The 27,842-nt window shown below is 39.9% G+C and overlaps 1 protein-coding gene across 1 annotated transcript; it reads left to right on the forward strand.

The window, feature by feature from the left end:
• Nucleotides 1–270: 270 nt before the first annotated feature.
• On the forward strand, nucleotides 271–27,423 carry PON3 (paraoxonase 3). Its single transcript, XM_082632165.1, has 9 exons — nucleotides 271–416; nucleotides 2,633–2,703; nucleotides 7,795–7,850; nucleotides 12,043–12,208; nucleotides 16,962–17,088; nucleotides 18,449–18,649; nucleotides 19,635–19,716; nucleotides 19,961–20,089; nucleotides 22,546–27,423. The coding sequence occupies exons 1-9, from the start codon at nucleotides 343–345 to the stop codon at nucleotides 22,702–22,704; spliced, it is 1,065 nt and encodes a 354-aa protein (XP_082488291.1). The 5' UTR covers nucleotides 271–342; the 3' UTR covers nucleotides 22,705–27,423.
• The last annotated feature ends 419 nt before the right edge of the window (nucleotides 27,424–27,842 follow it).

Consider the following 27,842-nt stretch of genomic DNA (forward strand, 5'->3'; position numbering starts at 1 on the left):
GAGAACACCAGACCTTAACCCAGGGCTATGGCTCCCGTCTCTGTACTTTGAGCCTTGAAGAATAAAAGAATCCCGCGAGTAAAAGTTTCCTTGAACCTCGAGCATAAAGGTAGCTTTGATTCACGCGGATAAAGGTGGGCTTGAGCCAGAAGCGGCGCGGCGGGGCGGGGCGGGGCGGGGCGAGACGGGGCGGGGCGGGACAACGTGACCTTAGCCCAGCGCCCAGGCAGCGCACCAGCCCGGGAGGAAACGATGGGCGGGCTGGGCACCACCAGGGGCGGGGCAGGCGCCAGCCCGCAGCGCCTCCCCAGCGCTTGCGCTCGCGCATCGCGCCCCAAGACCATGGGGAAGCTGGTGGCGCTTACCCTGCTGGGCGCCGGCCTGGCCCTAATCGGGGAGAGGTTAATGACGCTTAGGTGAGTTGGCATCTTGATGGGAGCGTCCTCGGCTCCTATTCTCTTCTTCCAAGTTAGGTTAAGGGCTGCCCGGTGCCGCCTTCCTATAGCGGGTAAGAATGAGCAGTTTGGGACCCCATTCCTCAATCCCACCTAGCAAACTGTCCCTTGAGAAGCGCACATAGGGAAAGTGAGCTGACTTCTTGCCTTTCCTAAGATGGTGGAGCAGAAATGCTCCCCCCCTCCCCTTTCCCAGGTCGCCCTTAGCATTCGGCTCCTGAACAAACTAACTCTTTTGGAAGCGCTGAACTTGGGGTAGGGAGCCAGGCTACCAGCCGGATGTTTTTTGGCTGAACTCAGAGGTTGCCCAGGGGAAGTTCCACACTGAGGAGTACTGGGTTACCAACTCGTCCCAGATTAAAAGAGCTAGGTGGGGCTTCCCTGGTGGAGCAGTGGTTGAGAGTCTGCCTGCTGATTCAGGGGACACGGGTTTGTGCCCCGGTCTGGGCAGATCCCACATGCCGCGGAGCAGCTGGGCCCGTGAGCCATGGCCGCTGAGCCTGCGCGTCTGGAGCCTGTGCTCCGCAACGGGAGAGGCTACAACAGTGAGAGGCCCGCATAACAAAAAAAAAAAAAAAAAGGTCTAGGTGAACAGCAGGGAAATTAGCCAAAACCTGCAGGGGGAAACTGGCATTTTGTAGGTATCTGACCTTTTGAAGCGGAAGATCTCCTGGTGATAGCCATCCCAGAAGGAAAAGTTAATACTGGGCTGGTAAGAAGAAACGTTTAGGTGATGATGTGCATTTCTGAGTGGATCTATTAGCCTCTATTTGTTTTCAGTTGTCTTTGGGTTGTTTTTATTTATTTCTCTAAGTAGAAACTGGTCGTCTCCTCAGAGGTTCACGTCTAGAATCTACTGAGGAGCCTAATGCCTTTTTCTTCCTCTTAATTAATTAATTTATTTATTTATTTATTTTTGGCTGCGTTGGGTCTTCGTGCTGCTGCGCGGGCTTTCTCTAGTTGCGGAGAGCGGGGACTACTGTTTGTTGCTGTGTGCAGGCTTCTCCTTGGGGTGGCTTCTCTTGTTGCAGAGCAACGGGCTCTAGGCACACCAGCTTCAGTAGTTATGGCACACAGGCTCAGTAGTTGTGGCGCAGGGGCTTAGTTGCTCTGCGGCATGTGGGATCTTCCCTGACCAGGGCTCGAACCCATGTGCCCTGCATTGGCAGGCGGATTCTTTTTTTTTTTTTTTTTTTTTTTTTGCTGTACGCGGGCCTCTCACTGTTGTGGCCTCTCCCGTTGCGGAGCACAGGCTCCGGACGCACAGGCTCAGCGGCCATGGCTCACGGGCCCAGCCGCTCCGCGGCATATGGGATCCTCCCAGACCGGGGCACGAACCCGTATCCCCTGCATCGGCAGGCGGGCTCTCAACCACTGCGCCACCAGGGAGGCCCCGGCAGGCGGATTCTTAACCACTGCGCCAGCAGGGAATTCCCGAGCCTAATGCCTTTTGATAATACTTTCTAGTTCAGCTTGAAAGAGTTTATTGTTACATTTGCTCCCAATGCACCCAAGTGAGAGAATCATAAAAAAAATAATAATAATTATAAAGCTGATCTAAGGAGTATTTTTTTTAAAGTGACAGTAGGATAACTCTAAGTGTAGAGTCTTCCTGAATACAATTTAGTAAAAATGTAAAATTATTCCTTGTATTTAGAAGAATGTATCACTGTGGAAACAAAAACACTATTCAGAAATAGCTTGGCCAATTGTTTAAATTGTGGTCAGTTTAATGAATTTAAATACTTGCAAAGTAAATTAGCATAAAATTTTAAAAATAATAGAGTTAAAACAAAAGTTACAGGGTTTAGCTATTAAAATACCCTGTTGAATTTTGGGAAAGCAGTAGGGGGGACAGGGATCAAAAGGCAAAACTATAGGGGGTTAAGGGAACCAAAGTGTAGATTTATAATAGACAATACTTTAGCACATTAAATAATATTATTTTGTGCATTTAAATTAATAATATTTATTTACTATTAAATAAATAATATAGGCACATTACCCAGATAATGTCCACATTATATAAATAAATAAAAGGAGATGTCTACTTATTTGTGATATCATCCATAAATGATGAGAAAGAGAGTTAGTGAATATGAAGGTGATTAAAGACCATGTTTAGATGTTGATTTTGGATGTTGTGCATTGACCTCCAGTGTTTTTATCTTCTGCAGAGAAAGAACTAATGCATATCGAGAAGTGGAGCCAGTAGAACCCCAGAACTGCCACCTTATTGAGGGACTTGGTATGTATGTGACAGTACAATTTCTTGGTACCATCCACCTGACAGAGGCTGCCAGCTAATTTAATTTCCTGCTACTTCTTAAACCCTCCTATTGAGGCTTCAGCCTCGTCAGCTTTACCCAAGCTACCTCATCCCGCATCTCCAAGAGGTCTCCTAAATGTCAAAATCTGTGGCTTTTTCTCAGTCCTCTTTCCTACTGACATCTCTCAATCATTTGAAAAATGTTATTGACTACTCTTTGGTTGGTCCCTCGCTGAACTGTGCTCCTGTCCCTTCTGTGAAATTTCACTTCCTTCTCTGTCTTCTTCTGTTGCCTATCTTACTTCTTTTTTTTCCCCTCCCCTCTCCTTGATGATATTTCTAACTTCAAGTGTCACTTCCTTCAAAATTTATCTGCAAGTACTAAGAGGAGTATGACTTAGCCCTTATTCTCAAGAACCTCACAACCGACTGAGTATTTTTTTTTTAATTGAAAATCCATAGCTGGATCCCTAATCACTCAACCTTCAGGCCTTATTTTCCCATCTGAAATCTACTTTACCTTTCTGTCATTTCCTCCCTCATACCCCCACCTATAACCAGCTCTTCTTCTAGACTTCTCCTAAGCATGGTACCCGCGTTGTCAAAGAGACTCAGTTCAAAATTTAGGAACCATTTGTTGTCCCCTCGTCCCTCACTGTTTCACGTGAGATCTGTTGGCCTCTCCTGGGCCGCCACACAGAGCTGATCTCATTTATTCCTTACTGCCTCAACTGCTTATTCTGGCTCCAAGTCTTTCACTCTCCCTGACAATACTACTAGAAAAACAAAATTCTAGCTAGATTCTGTTCACTGTTCTGGGAATGTGTTCTTTCATTTTCTCACCTTTGCTCATGAAATTACCCCCAATGATTTCTTCATCTCTGCTGGCTGAAATCAGCTGGAAACTCCTCTCGTACCTCTGAACTCTCACAGCACTCTGAAACTCTGATTCACTTGTGACACCTACTACATGTTTTATTTTAGAGCCAGCAGTGTTCTTTCTTTCTCTCACAATCAGACAGTAAACCTCCTAGGGTCAGGGACTGTGATTTATTTCAGTATGTGACAGGATGAAAGCATAGTTTATTGTGACATAAGATATATATATATATTATATATATTATATAGCTGTCTAAGATATGTTACTAATATATATATGTATATATTTTTTCTGATATACATATATATCAGAAAAAAATAAGAGCCCTTTTGATTTTAGTTTTCTGTCTTTTTTCCCTCTCAACTTCTAAAAAAAGAAAAGTAGCCTGGTCCTTGTGCTCACTAGTCTTAGATGAGGTCTGTGCTGCCAGCTAGAAAGCAGAATGAACTGATGACAAACTACTTCCTGAGTTTGGTTTTTAAAAACCTGAGCTCCTTCAAGGGATTCTGATGGAGATGGGAGAAGAATATGTGGTTTTTTTGAATAACAGGGACCTTTGCCCCATTCTGGGGGAAGATGAAGACCTAGGAAGGAATGGTTAGAAAGTATCTTTAGGGAGGCTGGATCCTTTATACCGTGCGTCACAGCCTGAGCCAAGGTTATATGCGCACACATGCAGGACGTGGAAGTGGCAAAATTGTCTAAGTTAAAGGGACCACATGGGCTTGGCAGTGAGTAAGTCAGTGGTGACTAGCATAGAATAAAGGCCAGATGGACTTTCCCAAATATTCAGCTTCGTTTTAAAGTTCACCACCTATGGTATTTGCATAACCCTGGCAGTAAGTCAGAAAGAGAGACTCAGGTTGAATTTCCCTCCAGTTTAGTGGAATGTGGGCTCAGGGTCAGATTTAATTTGATTTAAAAAATAAGGAAATATAACATTTAATCATTTGTTCACTGTCTTGTGGAATAATATTCATATTGACTACACATATATCTCTCAAAAGATAAGAGCCTGCCAAGTAATTTAGAGGGGTAATTAGACTAGATCATTTCTAATATCTAATCCACCTCTCAGATTGTATGATTCAAACAGACTTGAGAAGTTAAAACTAGAGCAGAAGAAAAAAATGCCATGTCACTTCTCATGTCTGTTGGCGTGTGTACATTTTATATTTGCAGAACTAAACAAGTGAGAATGATCACGGGTCATTTGTCAGTAGGACAATATTGCTATATATCTAAAAATAATAATACTGCCTTATCAAAGGCCTAGTGTCTATGAGCTTTCTGCTGAGTCTTTGGAAACGTTTACATCATCCTCACAACCACCCTGTAAGGTGGGTGCTGCCATCTGTCTTTGTAGATTAGGAAACTGACACCCAGAAGACTGAAGTTACTTGCCCAGTGGTCCAGAACTAGAGGGTGACAGACAGGCCTAGATTATGAACCAGGGCAGTTTTCTTCTATGCCTTTGTACTCTCTGTTGTGTAACACTGCCTTTCTTATCTACTGACAGCACATTTTTATTATGAAGCTTCAGGGAAGTATGATAGCAGCAGAAAACAGAAAATCTGAGATGCAAAAAGGTGAAATATTAATAAATAGAGCTGACCAAGACAAGGCAGGCTAGATACTGAAATAAAGCTCACTAATAAGATAATACTTGCAAGACCCAACTATTCCAGAGTGAAAAGCTTTATGAAACAATGGAAAACACTAAAGGATTGAAGTCAGGGTGTGGTAGGTAGGCAGTAACAGAGCTGGGGAAAAATTCTGATTTGTGTTTTCTTCAAGACCTAGAGTTTTGTGGTTAATTTTACTGGCGAACAAACTCTTCCTCTTTTTGTTTTCCTTCCCCAGTATTCTTTCTGGGAAGAAAGGTTGAAAGGTGAAATAATTCTAACCTCCAACAACCATACCTCAAAGATCTTTTTGTGTTAAGTTCATCCTTTTTCCAAGGCTCTGAGGCTCAAGGATTGTCTTAACTAGGAAGTTGTTTGGTTAATCAAAGCTGGTTAGAATGGGCATCATCAGAAAATCTACAAACAACAAATGCTGAAGAGGGTATGGAGAAAAGGGAATCCTCTTGCACTATTGGTGAGAATGTAAATTGATACAGCCAGTATCATACAGAACAGTATGGAATTTCCTTAAAAAACTAAAAATAGGGGCTTCCCTGGTCGCGCAGTGGTTGAGAATCTGCCTGCTAATGCAGGGGACACGGGTTCGAGCCCTGGTCTGGGAAGATCCCACATGCCACGGAGCAACTGGGCCCGTGAGCCACAACTACTGAGCCTGCGCGTCTGGAGCCTGTGCACCGCAACGAGAGGCCGCAATAGTGAGAGGCCCGTGCACCGCGATGAAGAGTGGCCCCCGCTTGCCACAACAAGAGTGCACCGCAACGAGAGGCTGCAATAGTGAGAGGCCCGTGCACCGCGATGAAGAGTGGCCCCCGCTTGCCACAACAAGAGAAAGCCCTCGCACAGAAACGAAGACCCAACACAGCAAAAATTAATTAATTAATTAATAAACTCCTACTCCCAACATCTAAAAAAAAAAAAAAAAAAAAAAACTAAAAATAGGGCTTCCCTGGTGGTGCAGTGGTTGAGAGTCCGCCTGCCGATGCAGGGGATGCGGGTTCGTGCCCTGGTCCAGGAGGATCCCATATGCTGCAGAGCGGCTGGGCCCGTGAGCCATGGCCACTGAGCCTGCATGTCCAGAGCCTGTGCTCCGCAATGGGAGAGTCCACGGCAGTGAGAGGCCCGCGTACCGCAAAAAAAAAAAAAAAAAAAAAACTAACTAAAAATAGAATTACTTTATGACCCAGCAATCCCACTATTGGGCATATACCCAGAGAAAACCATAATTCAAAAAGACACATGCACCCCAATGTTCATTGCAGCACTATTTACAGTAGCCAGGTCATGGAAGCAACCTAAATGCCCATCAACAGACAAATGGATAAAGAAGATGTGGTACATATGTACAAAGGAATATTACTCAGCCATAAAAAGGAATGAAATTGGGTCATTTGTAGAGATGTGGATGGATCTAGAGACTGTCATACAGAGTGAAGTAAGTCAGAAAGAGAAAAACAAATATCGTATATTAAGGTGTATATGTGGAATCTAGAAAAATGGTACAGATGAACAGGTTTGCAAGGCAGAAATAGAGACACAGATGTAGAGAACAAACGTTTGGACACCAAGGGGGGAAAGTGGGGTGGGGGGGTAGTGGTGGGATGAATTGGGAGATTGGGATTGACATATATACACTAATATGTATAAAATAGATATCTAATAAGAACCTGCTATATAAAAATAAATAAATAAAATAAAATTCAAATTAAAAAAAAAAGAAGAGCATGTGGCTTTGTTACATCCTGTTTCTACCATATTTGTAAATTACAGTTTACCACACTCAATAACCATTGCCTTCATTTCACCCTCAATGCTGCCTTCTTGGGTTCACATTATAGGTAGGTCTATCTCTCTACGAGAAGCTACGCGAGCCCCTTTTTCATCCTGTTCTTAGTCATATCTTACTTATCATATGCCTCTTTCCATAGAAAAATGCTCATGACCAGCTCTCAATGAGAAAAAGATCCGACTAAAATCTTTCAAATTCAATTATTTCCAATAGTTCATCCTAAGATCTATTGGTTTTATAACAGAGAACAGTTACTCAGTAATTTCCCAATATGATAGGAGAAGGATAGATTTTTCAGGCCTCAACAATTTGGAGAGGAGAAATACTTGGCAGAAAGACCTTTAAGAGAGCTTCGCAGTGAGGACTTTCCAAATGTTATCACTTGGTCTGTAGATAAGTCTTCTGTGGGGAATAAAGCTGAATCTCTTAGGACATACCCGGAGAGTTTTTATTTAAAGAATAAATCTAGGATATGAATTTATTTTATAGTTATTTGCTTTTTTTCTCCTGAAAAGGGACTTCTAAAAAAAAAAAAGAATTTAATATTTCAAGAGTCTGGCTCAGGTTTTAGTGGAGTGTATCATGCCTGTGGGAGTCCTGAAAGTTAATAGTTAAAATAGTTTAAAAAGTTAAAATAGTTAAATAGTTAAAAAGAGTTAAGGTAGTTTCCAAAAGGAGTTCAAAGTCTTGACTATGTGCGAGATTTACTTTTTAAGCCTTTGTACGTGCATCTTCCTGACCCTCTGCTTCTCTTGCAGAAAATGGCTCTGAAGACATTGATATACTTCCTAGGGGGCTGGCTTTTATCTCCAGTGTGAGTATTTTCCATGCCCCTCAGATGCTTATGTCAATAGCTGCATGGACAGGACATTAATGTTGCTGACTACAGCTGCCAGATGGATCCCTACACATTCATCCCGCCCATGGGTAAACTAGTCAACCAAAAAAGCCAAAATGGGATTCCAGGAGGCTAATTAAGATACCACAGAAATGCCAGGCTTGCCTAACCCTTGGTGGGCAGCTCCCTGTGGGCAGTTATATACCCAGTAGTGTCTCAATAAATGTATATTGAATTCCATTCGATTCCTAGATGAGGCTCCAGATGTGCTCAGCTGTTGTTCATCCTCATCATCGCCCTATTTGCTGGGCCTCAGCTTCTGGAAATCATCTTCTCACTAATTAGTATTCCTCTCATCATGCCTTCCTATGTTTGGAGCTCAGTAAATGTTTGTGGATTGAATGTTAACCATGTTACTCAATTCAAAACCCTGAGCATTTTCCATCTTGGGTACCTTGCCTTTCAAAGAGAAGCTCTTTCAAAGAGGAGTAGGGAAAAACCTGCATTTGATTCTCAATACCACCTTCACAGGTTTGGGATGATGAGGAAGCTATGTGAAGGACTGAATTTAAATAAATTAAAATGTATATGTTGTGAAGATGTTGAAAATTATCATGTACTTATTAAATCAGTTGCATTTGGAACAGGACCTAGGATTTTGAAAAAAGGAGATTGACTACATTTCCAATGTGAATTCTGATTGCTGGAATTACATGCTCTAATATTCCATTTTGGCCAATAAAATACTACCGAATAACATAAATTTTTAAAATCTATATCTTTTTGGCCAGAAACAGGACACATAAAATATTCCTTAATGGCCCCAATTTCTAAATTCTTAAGTATAGTCAGGGTCTCATTTGGATTTTAAATTGCTGCTGCTGGTGGTACATGTGAGCGTGGGAGGGTGGGTGGGAGGGATTTTATTTCTTTAGTTTTCCTCCAAAACCCAAAATAAAACAAAGCTGTCTAGAAAAGCTTTTTCTTTGTTGACTTAAATTACCTATTGTCAATTTAGATTTTCAATGTTATGCCAAATAGTCCTTTAAAAATAATTACTTTACAGCTAGGAGATTTCTTTGCTATTAGGAAATAATATTTGTAGTTCCTATTGTATGTTTCTTTTCTATTTTCACTAGAACTAAGTGTACTAAATTCTTGCTATTCAGAAAGTAGAGATTTTCATCACAAATAATTCCATGAGAAATGTTAGCTCCTTTTGCAAAATAACAAACAACTCTTTCTTATAGGATAAGGATAATGTTCTTTGCTTATTTTTAATCTTTCTGTACTGCAATAAATTCAAGTCCTTGTTCTTGGTTACCTCCTACTGCCCTTTCTTGCCATCCTAGAACATGTTTGGAAGATGCTGATTTAGAGAGTAATTCTGTGCGATAGATATCTTTAGTCTATTTAGAGGTGCCAAGCAGGCTATTTGCTTCCTTACCTTGGGACTGGGCATGCTCTTTGCCTGCAAGATTACTCCCTTCTTCAATGTTATCAGCTAACTCCTACTTCTCTATGAGGGCTCATCGTGGTGGCATCCACGATGGTGGACGCACGTGGTGGCATCGTGGTCATCATCCTCAGGAAAATCCCTAACACTCTCTTTCTGGGCAAGGTGGCTCTTTGATGGTCCTACAGGTTCCCTGTGGTTAGGGTCTTAGATGCCACACCATATCTGATACACTTGCTCAGTGCTGCCTCCCTGGATTTCAATCCTTTTGAGACCAGGACTTTGGAATGTACATTGCCACACTAGCACCTAACATACTACCTGGTATACTCAGGTGCTTGACTACCTACTGAATGTATGTACTGGTGAATGAGGGCAGTGGAGGAGTTCCATGCCTGTCCACATGTACCTGTATTCTGTTGGTGGAAATAAGATGCCTGCACATCCAGGTGATTTTCACCATTTTCAGTGGTGAATGGTATCAAAAGAATTGCTTGCAATCACTTGCCACAGATTCTTACCCAACTGCCTTAAACAGAAAACCAGGCAAGTGTGAAGCCATTTCTCAGAAGAGTTTCATTCATCATGACGCTTAATATAGGCCAAGTTTGTTTGCCATGCCCTACCCTTATTCCCCAATCAAATCATTTCCATTTCCAGAGCACCCAGTCCTTCTACTAGCTGTCAGTGCCTTCACATTCCCCCTAGCTCCCACGGTACTTGCTGTGGTGTTCCACCTTGAGCTGCCTTCCTGAGCAATCTTCTCTACTGTCAAACCTTTCTTTATGGTGTGGCAGAAAGAGGCTGTACAACTAATGATCTGAGTGATTTAGGCAATTCACTTCTCTGGGCTTAATTTTCCTTAGGTGAAAAAGGGAAGAATTAGATGTCTCTGACTTTTTTCCCCAATGTTACTGGACTTAGTGACAAATTGACTATGGAGGGAACGGTAGACTTGGAGACTCAATTTTCTGGCCTGATGTTGGGGAGAGCAGTGATTCCCTTAACAGAGAAGAATAGATACAAATGAGATCAAGGATTCTAGGAGAGATGATTCTGGTTTTGACCATTTGATTTTGAGCTGCCCTTAGGAAGAAGTTGGGATGCCAGCTAGGGCTCCAAAGAGGGGTTCCCGGGAAATGTGCATATTTGAAAATCACTGGTATAGAAGAAATACCTGTAACCTTATAAGTAAGAGCTACAAGGGAAGAGTGTAGAATGAGAAGGAAAGAGGGATGGATGAGGACAGAGGAGGAAAGGGCAGGAAGAGAATTTAGACTAGCCCTATGCAGTATAAGAGCTAGAACAGGGCAAAGGGACTTGGCAAAGAATTTGATAAGGAAGCAGTAAGCAAAGAGTGAGCCTTCCTTAGAAGACGGGCTCTTGACTGACGATGGCAGATTTGAGCTCTGGAAGCAGAAGTTTGTGGCTAGGGACATGCCGATCTCTCCTCTAGGTGTGGTGACTTAAGGAGAAGGAATGATAGAGGGAACAGACCTTCCACTGATGGGCTTCAGTGGCCAGTATTGTCTGGGGAAAGCTAGATTTCCCATAAGATTTAAGCATAGAAGAACTGTTCTAAGAAAAGCTTGAAGATATAGGTGGGGTTGTTTGAAACTGAAGATTACTACCCCAGGGGTTGGGGGGCGGGAAGGGAGGGACAGTGGAAGGGCCAAGAATAGTATAATTGTAAGTAAGAGAGTATGTGTGTGTGTGCGCGCGCGCGTGTGTGTGTGTGTGTGTGTGTGTGTGTGTAAGAAAGGAAGGGGAGAAGGAGAGCAAGGGAGAAGGTAGAGTAGGAAGAAGGAAGAAGGAGGGAGAGAAAGAGAGAAGGAAAGAATTTAAACTGATTATAAGTGGAAATGAGGGTACAAGAAAAAATACAATGTTGTTGATGTTGATATACATCAGAGTGATGCGGGAAGGATACAGGGAGGAAGTGGGCTGAGTTTTGTAATTGGTATAGAATAAACCAACCCCAAGTTTTGACACAATGACCTGGGATGCAGCAAAGGCCCAATACATTCAGGATGCCTATTATTGGTTGATAAACACCTGGTTCTTCCAGGAGAAAGAGCCACTGTCCAAGTTACTGGAATGAACTTTTTATAATATTTGGAGCAAAGGATTCACATCCAAATCTTTGGACATATCTGTAGGAACAAAATAGGTCAGAAATAGTAAACTGTATGAAACTGGTTCCCCTATGTTAATTCTTGGCTGATTATTCTCTTTGTCATTACATAATATAATGGATGTAGGATGGGAGCAGTGCAATAAACCCATACACCCCTTCTCTCTGCTTTGAGTAGCGTTCGTTATATATACAATAGGACTAGAAAGAACCTTCGCAATTAAATAATTTAATTTCCTCATTTTATAAATGAGAAACCTGTAGTACAGGCAGGTCAAGGGACTCAAACAAAGTAATACAGCTTAGTCTCTTGCATTATGCTTTTTGGTCTAATTTCTGCTCTATATATTAAAAATTGAACATAGGTTCTTCCCATATTCCCATTTGCAGTGGCTTAGATGACATTGGTAATCCCTCAGATCAGATAATGGCAATACCTGACAGTGTGAAAAATCCCAGAAATCTAAAAGAAATTTAGAGCTTTGAACATTTTTGTTAGGCCTTGAGATTTTAGCTTCCATGTGAAAATGCTGCTTTGATATGTGTGTATGTGCATACTTATTCTCTATATTTTAAAGGGATTAAAATATCCAGGCATGCCAAACTTTGCACCAGATGAGCCAGGACAAATCTTCTTGATGGATTTAAATGAGCAAAACCCAAGGGTCCAGGCACTAAACATCAGTGATGGTTTTGACAAAGCATCATTTAATCCACATGGGATCAGTACTTTCATCGACAAAGGTAAAGCTTGAATGCTTAAGAATAAGGGGAAAATGAGGGAAATACAAACCACTCATCCTCAGCTATTCAACATGTATGTGAAAGGACGGAAGATGCTATTTTACCATGAAGATGTATATTTATAAGATAATAAATATGTATCAAAACATATTTTAACGTCATGTTAAAGAGGGGGAGACTAGACTGTGGTCACACCCTCTTTCTCCTACCCCCTTTTCTTCTCATCTGACCATCAAAACCAGTTGGGATATTGTTCTCAGAAATCTAACATATAAATTAAAGGCCCTTTGAAAATAATCTCATGACATTTATAAAGCAACATAAAAGGAAACAATGGATGAATTAGACATTGTTAAAATTAAAAACTTCAAAAGACACCATCAAGGAAGTGAAAAAACAACCTAAAGCATAAGAGAAAAAGATGTGCAAATCAGATGTCTGATGAGGCTCATATCCAGAATATATAATTTTTACATCTCAACAACAAAAAGACAAATACCCAGTTAAAAAATGGACAAAGGATCTCAGTATGTCTTTCCAAAGAGATACACAAATGGCCAATAAACACATGAAAAGATACTCAGTATCCTTAGTCATTAGGGAAATGCAAATGAAAACCATAATGAGATACCATTTCACACCCATAGGGTGGCTATAATTAAAAAAAGACAGACAGTAACAAACATTGGCAAGGATGTAGGGAAACTGGCATCCTCACACTTTGCTGGTGGGATTGAGTGCGGTCACTTTTGAACGCAGTTTGACAGTTCCCCAAAATGTTAAAGGTAGATCTACCATGTGATGCAGAAACTTTACTCCTTGGCACATACCTAAGAGAACTGAAAACATAGGTCTATACAAAAACTTACACACATATATTCATAGCAGCATTACTCCTAATACTCAAAAGGTGAAAATAATCCGAATTCCCATGAAATGTTGAATGCATAACCAAAAGGTGGTATGTTTATACAATGGAATATTATTCGGCAATAAAAAGAAATGAAGTATTGATGAATGCTACGACATGGGTGAGCCGTGTAAACGTTATCCTAAGTGAAAGAATTCAGTCACTTAAATGCCACATATTGTATGATTCCATTTATATTAAATGTGCAGAATAGGCAAATCTATAGAGACAAAAAGTATATTAGTGGTTGGCAGGGACTTGGGGGGGGCAGGGAATGGGGAGTGACAGCCAATGGATATGGGATTTCTTTTTGGGGTGATGAAAATATTCTGGAACTAGATAGTGGCTATGGTTGCACAACTCTGTGAATACACTGAAAACCACTAAACTATACATTTTGAAAGTGTGAGTTTAATGGCAAGTGAATTCTATCTCAAAAAAGCTATTGTAGAAAACAAAGCATAGTTATGAATACACTGTATATGCTTTAAAACAATAATTTCCAATATTATTTTTTACTTTATAGTTTATAATTCCAGACTAACTTAATTTTTAGATATTTGTGGGTCCACAGATCATGTAGAAGATAAGAAGAATGAAACCTCACTAGTAGTAACTATTAATACGTGAAGGGAAGGCCAAATGGAAATGTTGCAAATCAAAAATTTTAAATAAATGGTGTTTTAATTCTTCCAAATACATACTGAAGTTACAAGGCATTGTTAATTGTGAAGTTAAATTTGCTAGAGTGATTTAAATGAATAAAAAATGACTAATAATTATCTCAATCCACTTATCCAACCGATCAATGTTTCATTCTTTCATCTGCACCAACAGACTTGTTCATTTTTAAACAAATGGGTACCTTTTAAAATGCTTGAATACTATTTTACTAAGTAGGTTAAATATTCCCCTGAAATCTAATATATGATGTTTACTTGCCTAGCAAGCCCTTCTTTAAAAGATAATTGTACTAACAATTTTATAATGCTTTACAGTTTATAAAGCACTTTATATATATTTTATTCATCAAAATAAAACCCTGGGCCCAACCTTGGCTCTTCCCCTCTCCCTGCCGCATTCAGTCAACTAGTTACAAAGTTCTGTCCAGTTTAACCCTCAAATATCTCTCCAAGCTGCTGACCTCTCCCCATCCTCACTGCACCATCCCAGTCCAAGTCCCCAACATGTCTATCCTAGATTCTGCAGTGGTCCCTGATTGCACTTTCCCTCTTATACCAACTCAAGCCGTTTTTATAAGCAAGCATTATTTTTTGTACAAATCTGATCATGTCACTCCCTTCTGAGAGTTCACCATATTGTTCCTGTCACTCTGAAGATAAACCCCAAATCTCCAGAATGGTTTCCTAGGCGCTACTCCTACATATTCTGGCATCTGGATGCTCTCTCCAGCCTCAGTGGGCACCACTGTCTCCCTGACTCTCTAGACTAGTCACACTGGATTTCCTTTAGTCCTGCAGAATGCTGCATGCCTCAGGGCCTTTGCATCTGTAATTCCCTCTGCCTGGAATGTCTTTCCATTTATTTCTGGCTTTTTCTTTTTCATCATTCAGGCCTCAGCTAAAATGTCACCTCAGGGAAGCCTTCCCATCATCTTATTTCAGGCTGTGAAACTTGCTATATTTCTTCTCAATGAACTTCCTCTTTTAGCACTCATCAAAATGGTAATTAATGCTTTTTATTAATGTTAAAAGATAACAACCTTCTTTCCCTCTCCCACTATTGCTCTATAGTGGGCTCCTTCTCATCTCTAGATCCAAGCTTAACTGTCACTTTTCAAGTGGGTGCAACTGTATGAAGAAGGCATATCTCCCCACTCCCATATTCTTTTATTTATTTACTAATTATTCTATTTTACTAATTATTAATTATAATAATTATAATAATAATTATAATTATAATAATTAGTAAATTATAATAATTTACTAATTATTCTATTTATTTACTAATTATTTCCTCCCTGTTTTCTTCTCTAGAATGTAACCATCATAAAAGCATATGTGACTTGTTCATTGCCGGATTCCCAGAGTCTAGAACAGTGTCTGCAGCATGTTAGGTGCTCTGTGAACATGTGTTAAATGAATAAATGAATGAACCCTGAGTCAGGCAGGGCAGATACTGATAGTTTTATAGATGGAGAAATGGAGGTTAGAGACATGCAGTAAAGTGTGACTTCACTTCTGTCATTAGTAAATGGCAATGCCAGAAGTAGAACCCAGATGGTCTTACTTCTAATCCTATGTCCTTAATTCAGGTGAAATTTGGGCTCCTGGCTCTATTTAAATAATTTGAGGGTCATCACTTTTTTGCCTGACACCCAACTAGACATATGATGCTTCATTGGAGGTGTAATGAGTGATCAGATTAACCTGGAGCTATTTTATTCCATGGGATAGTGTTAGAGGTGGGTTTTTTTTTTTCTAAGGGGGGAAGGGGAGGTGAGGGTTGGTTTTGGTTTGTTTTTGCTTTTTTTTTTTTTTTTTTTTTTTAAGATGGGACCGGCTTACAGATTAATCCTCAGGCATATAATCAGGCTTTCAGAAGTTAAGTATGTTATGATTGACAACTTATTTCATTTGTTAGTGACCTCCCTTAATTATGTATTTAATTCATAAGGCCAAAACAGTACACATAAAGTGGCATGAATGAGAAGACAGAAAACAAAAGTCTTCTCACCAAGCATCTCTTATATGAAAAGAGGCCTTAAGAAGGGGGTAAAGCCAGGGCAGCAATGTGTTTTTCATGCTGTGTCCAGCAAGAGTGTCTTGTTGAAGGGCCATGTGAGGGCTAAATGCTACTCAGGTTCTGCTTGCCAATTCCCTGGAACAGAGTTGCCATGCCCTGGAACAGAGTTGGGTCAGACCAAAAGAAAGATTCATCTGCGAGGGAGCACTTTTCCTTAATTCAGGTAAAGGTGCCCATGTGGTTCAGGGGCCCTGAGTATAAGCCCCACATCTCAGGGCTCTGGCCTGCCCCGCTGCATGATTGGAAACCCCATCAAGAAAGGAACTGGGGAGATGAACGCAGATCAAATCCTGAATGGGAGCATGGGCCCAGGCTCTTTCAAACTCCAGAGTGCATCTGACTTAGAAGTCCTGATAAGTCAGAAAACAGTACTCTGAGAAGCTAGAGTACTGCCCCCAATCCTGTTCACAGCAGTTCACATTCCGGTATGAGAACAGATAGGTGAACATTCCTGAGGTTGGTTATACCTAAAATTGGCTAAGCTATTTTCTTCTACATTTGTATTTACATTCCACGTCTACTGGGTTCACGAATAACTAAATATCGTTACTGCACCCTCAGGTAGGTGACTTGTGTCAGGAGTTCATTCTCTACCTGGGACACGTTCATTTTAAAATATTTAGACAGGCCTGACACTTCTTGAATGTGTGTTGCAATGTAGGCAGTTCTCACAGAACAGAATTCTCGGCAAAGATTTGCTTGCTTGTACCTACTTCTCTTGTTGAGGGGCCACCTTGGGAAACCGCATCCGCGTTTATGCACTACTGTAGTTCTGCATCTTCCTGTTAGAGAGGGTGTGCAGGTGAGGCTGAAAGGAGCATTGCAGAAACATCTGGGCTTGGCTTTGCCACTGGGTGGTTATGAAATTGCTGACAAGTCATTAACCTTCTGAGTGTCAGTTTCTTCAATAAAATGAGGATTCTGGCATTTGTTTGACTTACCTATCAGATGGGTTGCGAGGATCAAATGCAAGGTGTATAAGAAAAATCCTTGGACATGACCAAGTTCTACACTAGGTGTAATAATAGTTGCAACAGAAGCAAACTTCTTGGAAATTATGTCTTTTTTCCACTTTAGACCAAATTGTTTATCTTTATGTTGTGAATCATCCCCACATGGAGTCCACTGTGGAGATATTTAAATTTGAGGAACAACAACGTTCTTTGGTACACCTGAAAACTATAAAACACGAACTTCTCAAAAGGTATGGAATTAAAGTATTTAATTTGTGCCTCTGCTGTTTGCTTTGTTTTCTTTAGTTCACAGCCTTTGTTAAACTTTTGTTTTGAAGCTTTTTCTTCTAAAGCTTTCTAAAGGTTCTCATGGTGGCACTGACCAGCACCTCACTAGAAACTGCTGTCTTCGGTATTGAATATCTTTATATTCTCCAACTTTTGTTTGTTTTTTTTTTGCGGTACGTGGGCCTCTCATTGTTGTGGCCTCTCCCATTGCGGAGCACAGGCTCCGGACGCGCAGGCTCAGCGGCCATGGCTCACGGGCCCAGCCGCTCCACGGCATGTGGGATCTTCCCAGACCGGGGCACGAACCCATGTCCCCTGCATCGGCAGGCGGACTCTCAACCACTGCGCCACCAGGGAAGCCCTGGATTTTTTTTTTAACAGTTTCCCCAAAGGAATGTTTCTTGCTTATTACTGACATTTGGTATGTTTCGTTCATTGGAATATTTCTTACTTATTTTCTACATGTTTCAAAATCCTGGGAGAATTACAGGATTTGATAAACATTTTGAAGGCAGGAAAAACCCAAATTGTCTCTTCTTTGAGAGTCAGGACTACCTTCTGGTGCGGAAAAATTGCTGTTGGAAAAATTGACAATTTAGATTCTCTCTGGTATGGTTAAAAACAATAAAATGTGTTGGTGGAGTTTTTCTTTGGATACGCAATCACCAAACAGTTCCAAAACCTACTGTTTTTACCACTGAAATTTAAATTGTGAGATAGGTTTTAAATGTCTAGAATGCAACTGATAAGCTTTTCTTGAACTGTTAGATTTCTTTTTGAAGTACAGTTGTTTCATGTTTAGTTTGTATTTGTAAAAAAAGAAAAAAACAAAAAAAAATTTAAAAATCTGAATAACACAAAACCAGAGCAAAACTGTTGTGCCTTCTATTTATCTTTGATTCCAGTCTTGGCAATTGTTTAAAGAAAAATAGTAATAATAAAAAAAAACCCTAGATTTGTTCTATCAGGTTCACAGTGTGTTGGGAATTATAGAATCCCTCTTTCACCTGTAAAAAAAAAAAAAAAAAAAAAACAGTCACAAGTCACCAGATTTAGATTTGAGGTTTATTCGTATACTTGTCTGTTTTTGCTGATTTCTGTGGAAGGGAGGAGTGATAAAATAACAAATGGCTAAAAGAAAATCCATCAGGGCAATGAAAAGTCATGTACTTTCTGTGGAATCCTTTAATCCATACTAGTTCATGTATACTTTTTCAAACTGATGAATTTATTGGTCTTTGAGATTTAGTGATTTTAAATAGCCCATGGGTTTTTTTCTTTTCCTCTCTCTGTCTCTTTTTTTATTTTTCTTTTTCATTTTAGTGTGAATGACATTGTGGTTCTCGGAGCAGAACAGTTCTATGCCACCAGAGACCACTATTTTACCAACTTCTTCTTGGTACTATTAGAGATGGTCATGGATCTTCGCTGGACTTACATTCTTTTTTACAGTCCAAGAGAGGTTAAAGTGGTGGCCAAAGGATTTAGTTCTGCCAATGGGATCACCATCTCACCAGACAAGAAGTAAGTTCTTTTATAAATTCCAACCCTTTACCCTTGACATTTTCATGGATTCCTTCCGTGAAGAAGTGCTTACGTCCTGAGGCTTAAGTAGTCAATATATGTGTGGAGGGATCCAGCGTGGCCAGGGTTCACAATAAATGTGTGATCTTAAGCCAACCATTGCCCTCTTGCACTTTAGGATCCCCCAACAAAATGAGGGATTTTGACTCAAGGATATGAGGTCCTTGTTCCAAATTTTTATGTGACTAGAAAAGAGTATAAATGCAGGATACCTCTGCCCCTTATGAGGCTAGAAGGTCTTTAATCACTTATACTAAGTTCAGTTACCCAAAAGTTCTTATTGGAGAGGGAGACCCAACTTAGATTGGGCATTGGGATTGTATAAGTTTCAGACTTACTGTTATACTACAACAGAATATTCCATGAAGACATTATTTTATGCAGCATAAAATTTTATGAGAAACACTCTTTTAAAGTATTTTTAAAATGGAAGGTTATTTAAAGAGAAGAGTACCATGAATATTAAATGTAAAGGTGACACAATAAATAGAGATGATCCCTGTGGAAAACAAAGCTAAGTATTCTTCCTCTTTTTAAAAATAATTGTGATTGAGTTTCATGATCATCTGCTACTTCTTTTCAAGCACGAGTTTCTGGAAGTATAGGCTCTATTGGACTTATGAGAGGTCCACTTACCTCCATTCAATTTAAAGAATAAAGTGTGACTCCTAACTGATGAGACTGAGCCTATATGTCATCTAGAAACACAATTCCATTACCTTATGGTCATATCTCATATTCAACGCTTACTTAAAGCACTTCAAGAGTATTAAAAATAGCAGTCCATTATCTTTTACTGTGGTTTAGAAAGGCACTGTAGTGGCACTTTGAGCTATTGTGAATTTGTATACTTCTTCTCCAAAATAAAAGTTAGTATCATCTCTCATTACTACTTGCTTAAATGTAAATGTTACTTACTTCAAAGGTATATCTACGTAGCTGATGTACTGGATAAGAATATTCATGTAATGAAAAAACATGACAACTGGGATTTAACTCAACTCAAGGTAAAAGTACCCTGTCTTCCCACACAACGTGTTCTATTACATTAGTTCCCAAGCTTGACCTGGGAATGTGCTCCCTGAATGAAGGAAATGAGACTGTTTTAGAAGAATGTTGGTGAGATTATGCTTGCACTTCTAAAATTCAGTAGCAAAAATCTAATTTCAGGAGCCAGAAGGAGCTGGTGGGAGGGAGGAGGTAGGGAAGAAAGTCAAAACAATGTCTTCACTACTTCCTCTTTGTTGGAAGGTAATCCAGTTGGGCACCTTAGTGGATAACTTAACTGTTGATCCTGACACGGGAGATATTTTGGCAGGATGCCATCCTAATGCCATCAAGCTGCTGATGTATAATACTGAGGATCCTCCAGGGTCAGAAGTAAGTTCTTATACTTCTCTAAGCTCATGGGAAAAGCGGCAAGAACAAACAATTTGTTGAGGTGACTTGGGAGAATTTAGCAGGTCATATGTGATGTTCCAGAATTGAACAAATTCTGCATATGGGAAGAGTAAAGATTTGGGGCAGGATGGGGAGATACAGCCCACTAACCCCTTCAGGTCACCTGGTGACAGTTTAACATCAGTGCTAAACAGCATATCCCATCCTTGCAAAGGCTGTACTTGCTATTAGGAATCATGGGAAAATATAAGCTTGATTATTCATATTGACCCAGATTCCCATATCATAGTTCCAATCAGGATGTAGGCTCTGAGCAGGCCCTAAAGTTAGGCAAAGGGAGAGTCATATATGGAAACATCTTTCATACTGCCCAACAGGAAGCTCCCATGAAAGGGTTTAAACGACTGTAGTCTCATAACAAAATTAGATTTTGCCTGCAGGTTCTATTATATATGATAGTGTTGAAGAATGTCTCATTTTATAGATGTTATTTTTAAATCTCTTCTAAAATAATATCATATGCCATTGAATTTTATATGGCATTAGAAACAATAGTATAAAGCATTGCAATTTCTATAGCATTGAGCTTAAGAATAAAAAAATCTCTAGTGAATTTAAATACAGATATAAATTCTTGGCACACATACTATGAGAGATTTATTCACAAAAATTTACTGAGCACTTATAATGTACTAGTCTTTGTTCTAATGCTTAGAAAACAATCAGAAAACAAAACATACAAAGATCCCTGCTGTTAGGGAGGGAGAAAGACAATGAATAATAAGCATAAGAAATAAGTAAATTAGATAGTAATTTTGAAAGTGGTAAGTTCTATGGGAAGAAAAAGCATAACAGTAAAAGGGATCAGGATTACTGTGAACAGAGGGATGGCAGGTCTTATTAAATATGGAGACTAGGCTATGCCTCATTGACAAGGTAAAGTTTGAACAAAGAGGAGAATATTTGAATCTAGGTTTGGGGAGTTGGGAAATTGAGACTCAAATCCCACCCTGGTAATTGGCCCATGGGTAAAGTAGAACATACAGTTATTCTGCTTCCAATATTGCTATTCTTTAGTATAAAAAATTTTTTTAAAAAGATTTGTTTCTTTTATTAACATATTAGTCACGACTTTTTTGGTTTTGTTTTTGGCTCTGCCGCATGGCTTGTGGGATCTTAGTTCCCTGACCAGGGATTGAACCCGTGCCCTCACCAGTGAAAGCATGAAGTCCTAACCACTGGACTGCCAGAGAATTCCATAGTCAACAATTTCTTGACAAAAACCAACAACAACCAAAAACAAACAAACAAAACACCCCAAAACATCAAAAAATATAAAAAGAAACAAAAGTCCAGCCTGAGACTAGAACCTGAAGAATTGTTACCCTAAGCTACCCTGGCCTCAGATATATGCCCCCCAAAGTGATACATATAACTTTTCTACAAATGCCCAACAACATCTGCTTTAAGAGAATGAAAATATGATCCATAGAATGATAAGAAAATTGTTTAGACTCTTTTTCATGTCTCCATTTTCAAGTTTAATCATTTGTTTATTTTAGATAAGACTTCTTTCTTCACAATCACTGACACCCTTTATTTCTGGTGGAGGCTAATGTTTTCTACATGAGTTCCAGCTTGAGTTTTCCATGTAACAAACCTGAGATAAAGTTGTAGGATCTTCCTCAAGATAAAACAAAAACAAAAACAAAAACAAAAAAACCTAAATTCTATTTTAATAAGAGATGTTGATATAGACTCATGACTCATGAAATCCTAATCCTCAATTAAATCCTAATTTAATTCACATCATGCCCTATTTGAATGAACTTCATCCAGGCTATTTGGAAACCTGAGCACTTATGTATTTACTGATTAGCAAACTAAACTGTGTAAATCCTGTGGATCAATAACAGTACTAGGCAGTGATGTGTCAGATTGAATTCCAAAGTATGCATTCTTTATGCTTCCTTGAGGGAGGGGTCCAGCTGTGAAAACTACCATCTACTGGTTCTGGGTTGGGTTGGCTGGCTAACTGGTTGTCCTTTCATTATCTTGTCCCATGTTTCCCTCCTCATCCTGTATGCCCAGTCAAAGGCAAGAACCTTTCCACAGAGGGAGCAACACCGTTCACTCAAGATTAGATAAGAGCATTCACGGTTCTTACCTCTCACTATAGAGAAGTCCGAACTATCAAAATTGTGTAAACCATCTGTTGAGGAATTTGGCTAATGTGAGATCACTAGTCCACTTGACTGACTAGATATCGTTAGGACACTGATACTTTCATCAGAAGAAGAAAAAGAAAAGATTGAAGATGTATGGATTTTAGCTTATTGATTTCTGAGAAACATTACTCCTGGAGTACTTGGGAAGGAAAACATCCCTGATGGCTGTTTGTTCATAGTCTACTAATGAATGATCTTTCTTGACAGGTACTTCGCATCCGGAATGCTTTGTCTGAGAAGCCCAGGATAAGCACTGAGTATGCCAACAATGGCTCAATGCTTCAGGGCAGCTCTGTGGCTTCTGTGTACCAGGGGAAGCTTCTCATAGGCACTGTATTTCACAAAGCTCTGCACTGTGTGCTCTAGAGTCCAGATATTTCAAAAAGTCTACATATTTGGTAAAAGTAAACCCTTAATTATATGATAACTGGAACTGTAAGTAAATGACAATAACAATAACTAAATAATAAATTTTTATTGGACACACCAATAAAAATGTGTCCGGCTTTTCTCATGGATAGAAGTAAAGAAGCAGAGAGATTATGTAATATCCACCTAATTGCAAGTCAAGATAGTGACAGTCCAACAAGAAACTAAACCTCTTAAGTCTTTTTATCTACCACCCCCAATATTCTTTCTACAGTAAGATGAGTGAGCTGTGGTAAGTGAGGTGTCCAAGCTCACCTAGGGCTCCTTGGTAACTGTGTGGCAAAATTAACCTCCTGCAACTGTGATGTTCTGGGCCTCCTGCAGTCCAGACCAGGAGAAAAGCTAATGTTCAAATATTTATAATTCCTCCTCTCTTCCCTCAATTGCACAAGGCACAAACTACCAATCAAGTGCCCAGCCCATGGATAAAAGCAAGAATTGGCATCATGGGACTGCCCAAAGTCCTCCTTGAACTTGCATTCTCCCAATGTAGACACAGGAAATCAGATTCTGGAAAATCTGACAAAGACCACACTGCCTACTTTAAGGCAGGGCAGGGCTAATCTGATCTTTGTAACAGGTCTTTATTTGTAGTGATATCGGTATCCGAGGTGTTGTAATCAGCTTGGCTCTGAACCAGGAGATGGTGCCTCAGGACTGTTATCCTCAGCTGCTTTAAATGTGCTCTTCTGGTTGATTCAATGAACACTTATTAAGCAACATTCCATACACCTGGCCCTAAAGAATGAAATAAATAACAGTATTGTATTGAAATCTTGTCTTAAGGACCAACTCAACCTTAGTTTGATGAGAATGTATAGAAGTGTCCCTTTCTTGGTCAAAAACCAGGACAACCTTTAGGAAATCATTAACAGGACTTAGTATACACAAGCACTCCACCCCCTTCCTTTTTTGTGACTTTTGCTGGGGAGTGGTTGGTTAATTTTTTTTTTCCTCTTCTGGGGATGGGGTGTTGGGGTGACCTTTTTACTTCCTAAGTCATTTTGCTCAGTTAGATGTAAGTTTTGTTGAAAAGTTTTGTAGCCGGGTAAAACTCTACTTTTCAGCCCATGTAACCCTTTCTGACTTAGACAGTAGGATTGCAGTTTCCATTGCTTTAGGGGATGAATGACTCAGCAAAATGTTATAGTCAGTTCTCAGATTTTAATTTTGAGAAGACTAACCATTAGGGGGACACAGAGAAAATAACTAAGAGCATGTATAAAGCCAGTTTCAGAAAATATGTCTTATTTTCTGTCCTTAACCCTTACAACTACAAATTAGATAGTTTACCAGACTAGGGGGGACATGGAGATCCAGAGATGAGAAGAATAAGAGTATTTAGATGCTAAGAATTTGCCCTGCCTTCTTCCCAGGCCAGTTTAGGAAAGGCTTCATGATAAAACTCCCAGAGAGGTTTGGGGGATCTCATTGCCAGGGACCATTATGTCCTTTCACAGTGAGGGCCTAGAAAGTTACAAAGCTCTAGAGTTTTCCTTCTTGTAGGCACTTCCAATCTTTATGTGATTATCTTGAGCCTCTTCCCTCACTTGGCTTGGGAGGGAGAGGGATTACCCCTCACAATAGATGCTGCATTTTGATGATTCCTTGTCTTTTCTTCCCCAGTCTTTCTGTTTAAATTGTCAGAGATGCAGGTAGGGATACTAGGGTGATGAAGAGGAGGTGGTTGAGCTCAGGAAAGAAAATAGTAAAGATAAGCACAAAAACCAATGTGGTAGACAGCTCCAAGATGGCCCCCAATGATCCTTAATTTCTGGTATTCATTCTCTTGCACAGTTCCCTTCTACATCAACTATGGCTGATCTGTGTAATCAGTAGGATATTCTAGATGTGATGTGTGACTGTCGAGGCTAGGTTATACAAAAACACTTCCATTTCTATTTTGCTTACAAAAAACTGTGCATCGTGATAAAAGTTTCTGATTGTTTTAAGATGCTAAGTTCTGGAGTAATTTGTAATGACAGTCAAAAATGAAACAGAAAACCACATATAATGCAGAGATTAAACAAAAGCCAAAAGTTCATTCTTTAAAAAGATTAATAAAAACTAATACACATCTGGTGAGACTTGCGAAGAAAAAAGAATGACTCAATTATCCAATGTCAGAATGAAAATAAGACATGTAGATGCTATAGATAATAGAGAGATAAAAAGAGGGGTTGATGAACCACTTTGTGCCAACAAATGTGAAATTTTTATGAAAAGAACAAACTCCTAGAAAAAAATATAACACTCTATTAATTGGGGTAAGGCTGACCTACTGTAACATATAAAACAAAACATACAATGCCTTAAAAAAAAGGATGATCTATTTCTCTTTTATTTTGCAGTTTTTAGGAAAGTGATTGATGCGGCAGCTTCCCTTGATGGGGCCATCCAGAGAGATCACTGATCGGAGTTTTGCAGGAAAGAGAAAGCACACTCAAACAGGGCTGTTGAGAGAAGTTCTTTTAGGGGACTATTGACACAATGGTGGGAATGTAAAAAAGAAACTAAGAAGAAAAAGTACAATACTCCATTGTTAGCAATGGAGTGAGAGAGATGGGGGGGTGGCGGGAGTCCAGGGACTCTTTCCAACCCTAGGTTTGAAGGAACAAGGGGTGGAAGCAGTTACTAGAACCAGAAGAGAGTAGATAAAGTGGGGACTCTCCCAATAGATGCTCTAGTCTTTGGTAGAAAGAGGCAGCTAACCTATGACAACTCAGCAGAGACAGCAGAGGGAATAAATATCTTGACTGAACTCCCCTTCCACCCTCCCAACTAGAATCCAGAAGGCAGGGAGCTATTAATGGAGCCCAGAAAGCCTCCAGGACACAAAGCAATGGGGAGTTACATAGAGAGTGTATCTTGAGCAGCAATAGCTTCATCTTATTGCTGCACCATTGCCTAGGTTACTATTGTTATCTGCATGGTGGAAGGTAGGTCACCCCCATGTCTGTATTTCATCAAACTGGAAGGAGAAAGAGGTTGGAGGATGTCAGGGAGAAATACCCCATGTCTTAAGGCCTAGAACCAGGAATGGTAGTCATTATTTCTACTCCCTTACCAATGGTAAAAACTAATCACATGGCTGTACCTAACTAACTGCAAAGAAAAATGGATGATGTAATATGACTGGAGAGACATATGTTCAAGGAGGAAAAAAAGAATAAATTCTAGTGAACAATTAGTGGTCTGTGCCACAGTCCACCTTTTGGCCAACAAATATCCATCTGCACCCTTCTCTTACACATTAGTTCCCTCACCAAGAAATATAACCCCCAATTCCATCCAATTTCTGCATCCAGCTCAAAGCACAGGATCTCTGGGTGACGTTTGGACCTCCAGATTTGGCTGCATGAGGCAGCCTAGAAAATAAAATGATTGTCCCCACAATACATCCAATTACAATGGTTGAGTATGAGCAGAATAACTATAATAAACACTCCTAGTTAAAAAAAAAAAAAAAAAAAAAGAAGAAGAAGAAGAATAGAATATACTCAGTAGTCGCTGGTCCATAACAATGATATTATTCCACCAGGGAGGGAATGAGGTGGTTACTTGCCTTGCCAGCGGTGTATTTTCCCATGTCCTCTATAAATCCAAATTTTGCCCTTTCAGAATTCTTTCTGGTACATTACGCTATAAGGCCACATCTAAAGTGAGTCTTGGAAAGACTGTAATTTTAATAGCCTCCTTCTTATAGGTGTAGGTTTGAGAATCTGAGGACATTTCTAGGCCAGAGTTTTGGTTGCTTTTGAAATCTGATAAGCTTCTGCATCTATTTGTTTCCAGTAATTGCCATGTGCCAGCAACAACATTCAGATTTCTTTTTGGAGCTTAGTTTTTTAGCTTACTTTACTTTTACTTCCCGGTTTCCATGTCTACCCACTTCTCTCTCCCTCATTCAAATGCTGTCTCCTTTGAGGCCATCTGAAGGAATAGGTAAAAGGAGGCAATATAATCTCCCACAGGGCTGGCTCCCTTGGCTTTCCTAACTGGGAGGCATTTGGGAAATGCTATGAGCTGTAGCAATTTTACTTCCTGGTGTTGGGGCACAGAACCAAATTTCTAGACCTTTTCTATAGCCTCTGCTTTAGGCCTGCTAGTTCTTACCTGAGCACATAATTTTATTACAGTCCTCTACTAAAAACATTAAGGAACAACCAACCTTTACATACGAACATTCTGGCTGCTCTCTGGGGAAATGGCCGGCCTTTCAAGATACTGCAGGAAATGGTTTTATTAAATATTTCTGTGAGGAACATTACAAGGATCTCCAGCTTTGTAGCCTGTGATGTTTCTTCAACTCTAACCACATATTTAACGTTACTTTTAGAACCACTTCTAGGTTCAAATTCCTATATTTTTAAGGTCACGCTAAGCTGTTGTAACAAAGTGACCTCTTATTTAGTGGCTTAAAGAATATAGAATTACTAAAAGATAGTACATCATAGTGGGTGAGAGCACAGATTGCGGAGCCCAATTTTCTGGATTTGAATCCCAGTTCAGTTACTTACTAACCATGTAACTCTGGCCTTCTCTGAGTCTCAGTTTTCTCTTCTTCAAAACTGAGGTAGTAAGAGTAACCAGCACTTAGGGTCGGTAAGAGGATTAAAAGAGTTAGGATATGTAAAATTTAGAACAGTGCTTATTATACGCCAGTGTTATATACACGCTTCCTAATTTTAAAAAGCATTTATAACCTCTTTCATGTCAGAGATCTCAGATGACTGTTCCTGAGACAGATAAATATGAAAACTCTGATCCTTGTGGTACTCCAGGGGTCTAGTAGTTTTCACAAAGGAGCATGTATTCTGCAGAGCATTAACATCTTCATGATCAATCATCATATTGGATTCCATTATATTGGATTCCATCCCATAGAAAAGGGAAAGAGAGGGTGAGGAGACAGGCCAAACATCTTCAGACCCAACCTGGAAATGGCACTCCTACTGACATTCTATTAATAACAGCATAGTCGTATGGTGACACCTAGTTGGAAGGGAAACTGGGAAATTTAGTTTAGCTGGGGAGCCTTATGCCCAGAGAGGAAGGATTTGGGTAGGTAGCCA

This window comes from Mesoplodon mirus (genome assembly GCF_964341445.2).
Source record: "Mesoplodon mirus genome assembly, chromosome: 9".
NCBI lineage: Eukaryota > Metazoa > Chordata > Mammalia > Artiodactyla > Ziphiidae > Mesoplodon > Mesoplodon mirus.

Excerpts from the sequence above, each read along its gene's own strand:
- PON3 (XM_082632165.1), top strand. The coding sequence starts at position 343 with ATGGGGAAGCTGGTGGCGCTTACCCTGCTGGGCGCCGGCCTGGCCCTA. Across the intron at positions 12,209-16,961 it reads CAGTACTTTCATCGACAAAG|ACCAAATTGTTTATCTTTAT; the intron begins GTAAAGCTTGAA and ends TTTCCACTTTAG. Across the intron at positions 19,717-19,960 it reads GGGATTTAACTCAACTCAAG|GTAATCCAGTTGGGCACCTT; the intron begins GTAAAAGTACCC and ends CTTTGTTGGAAG.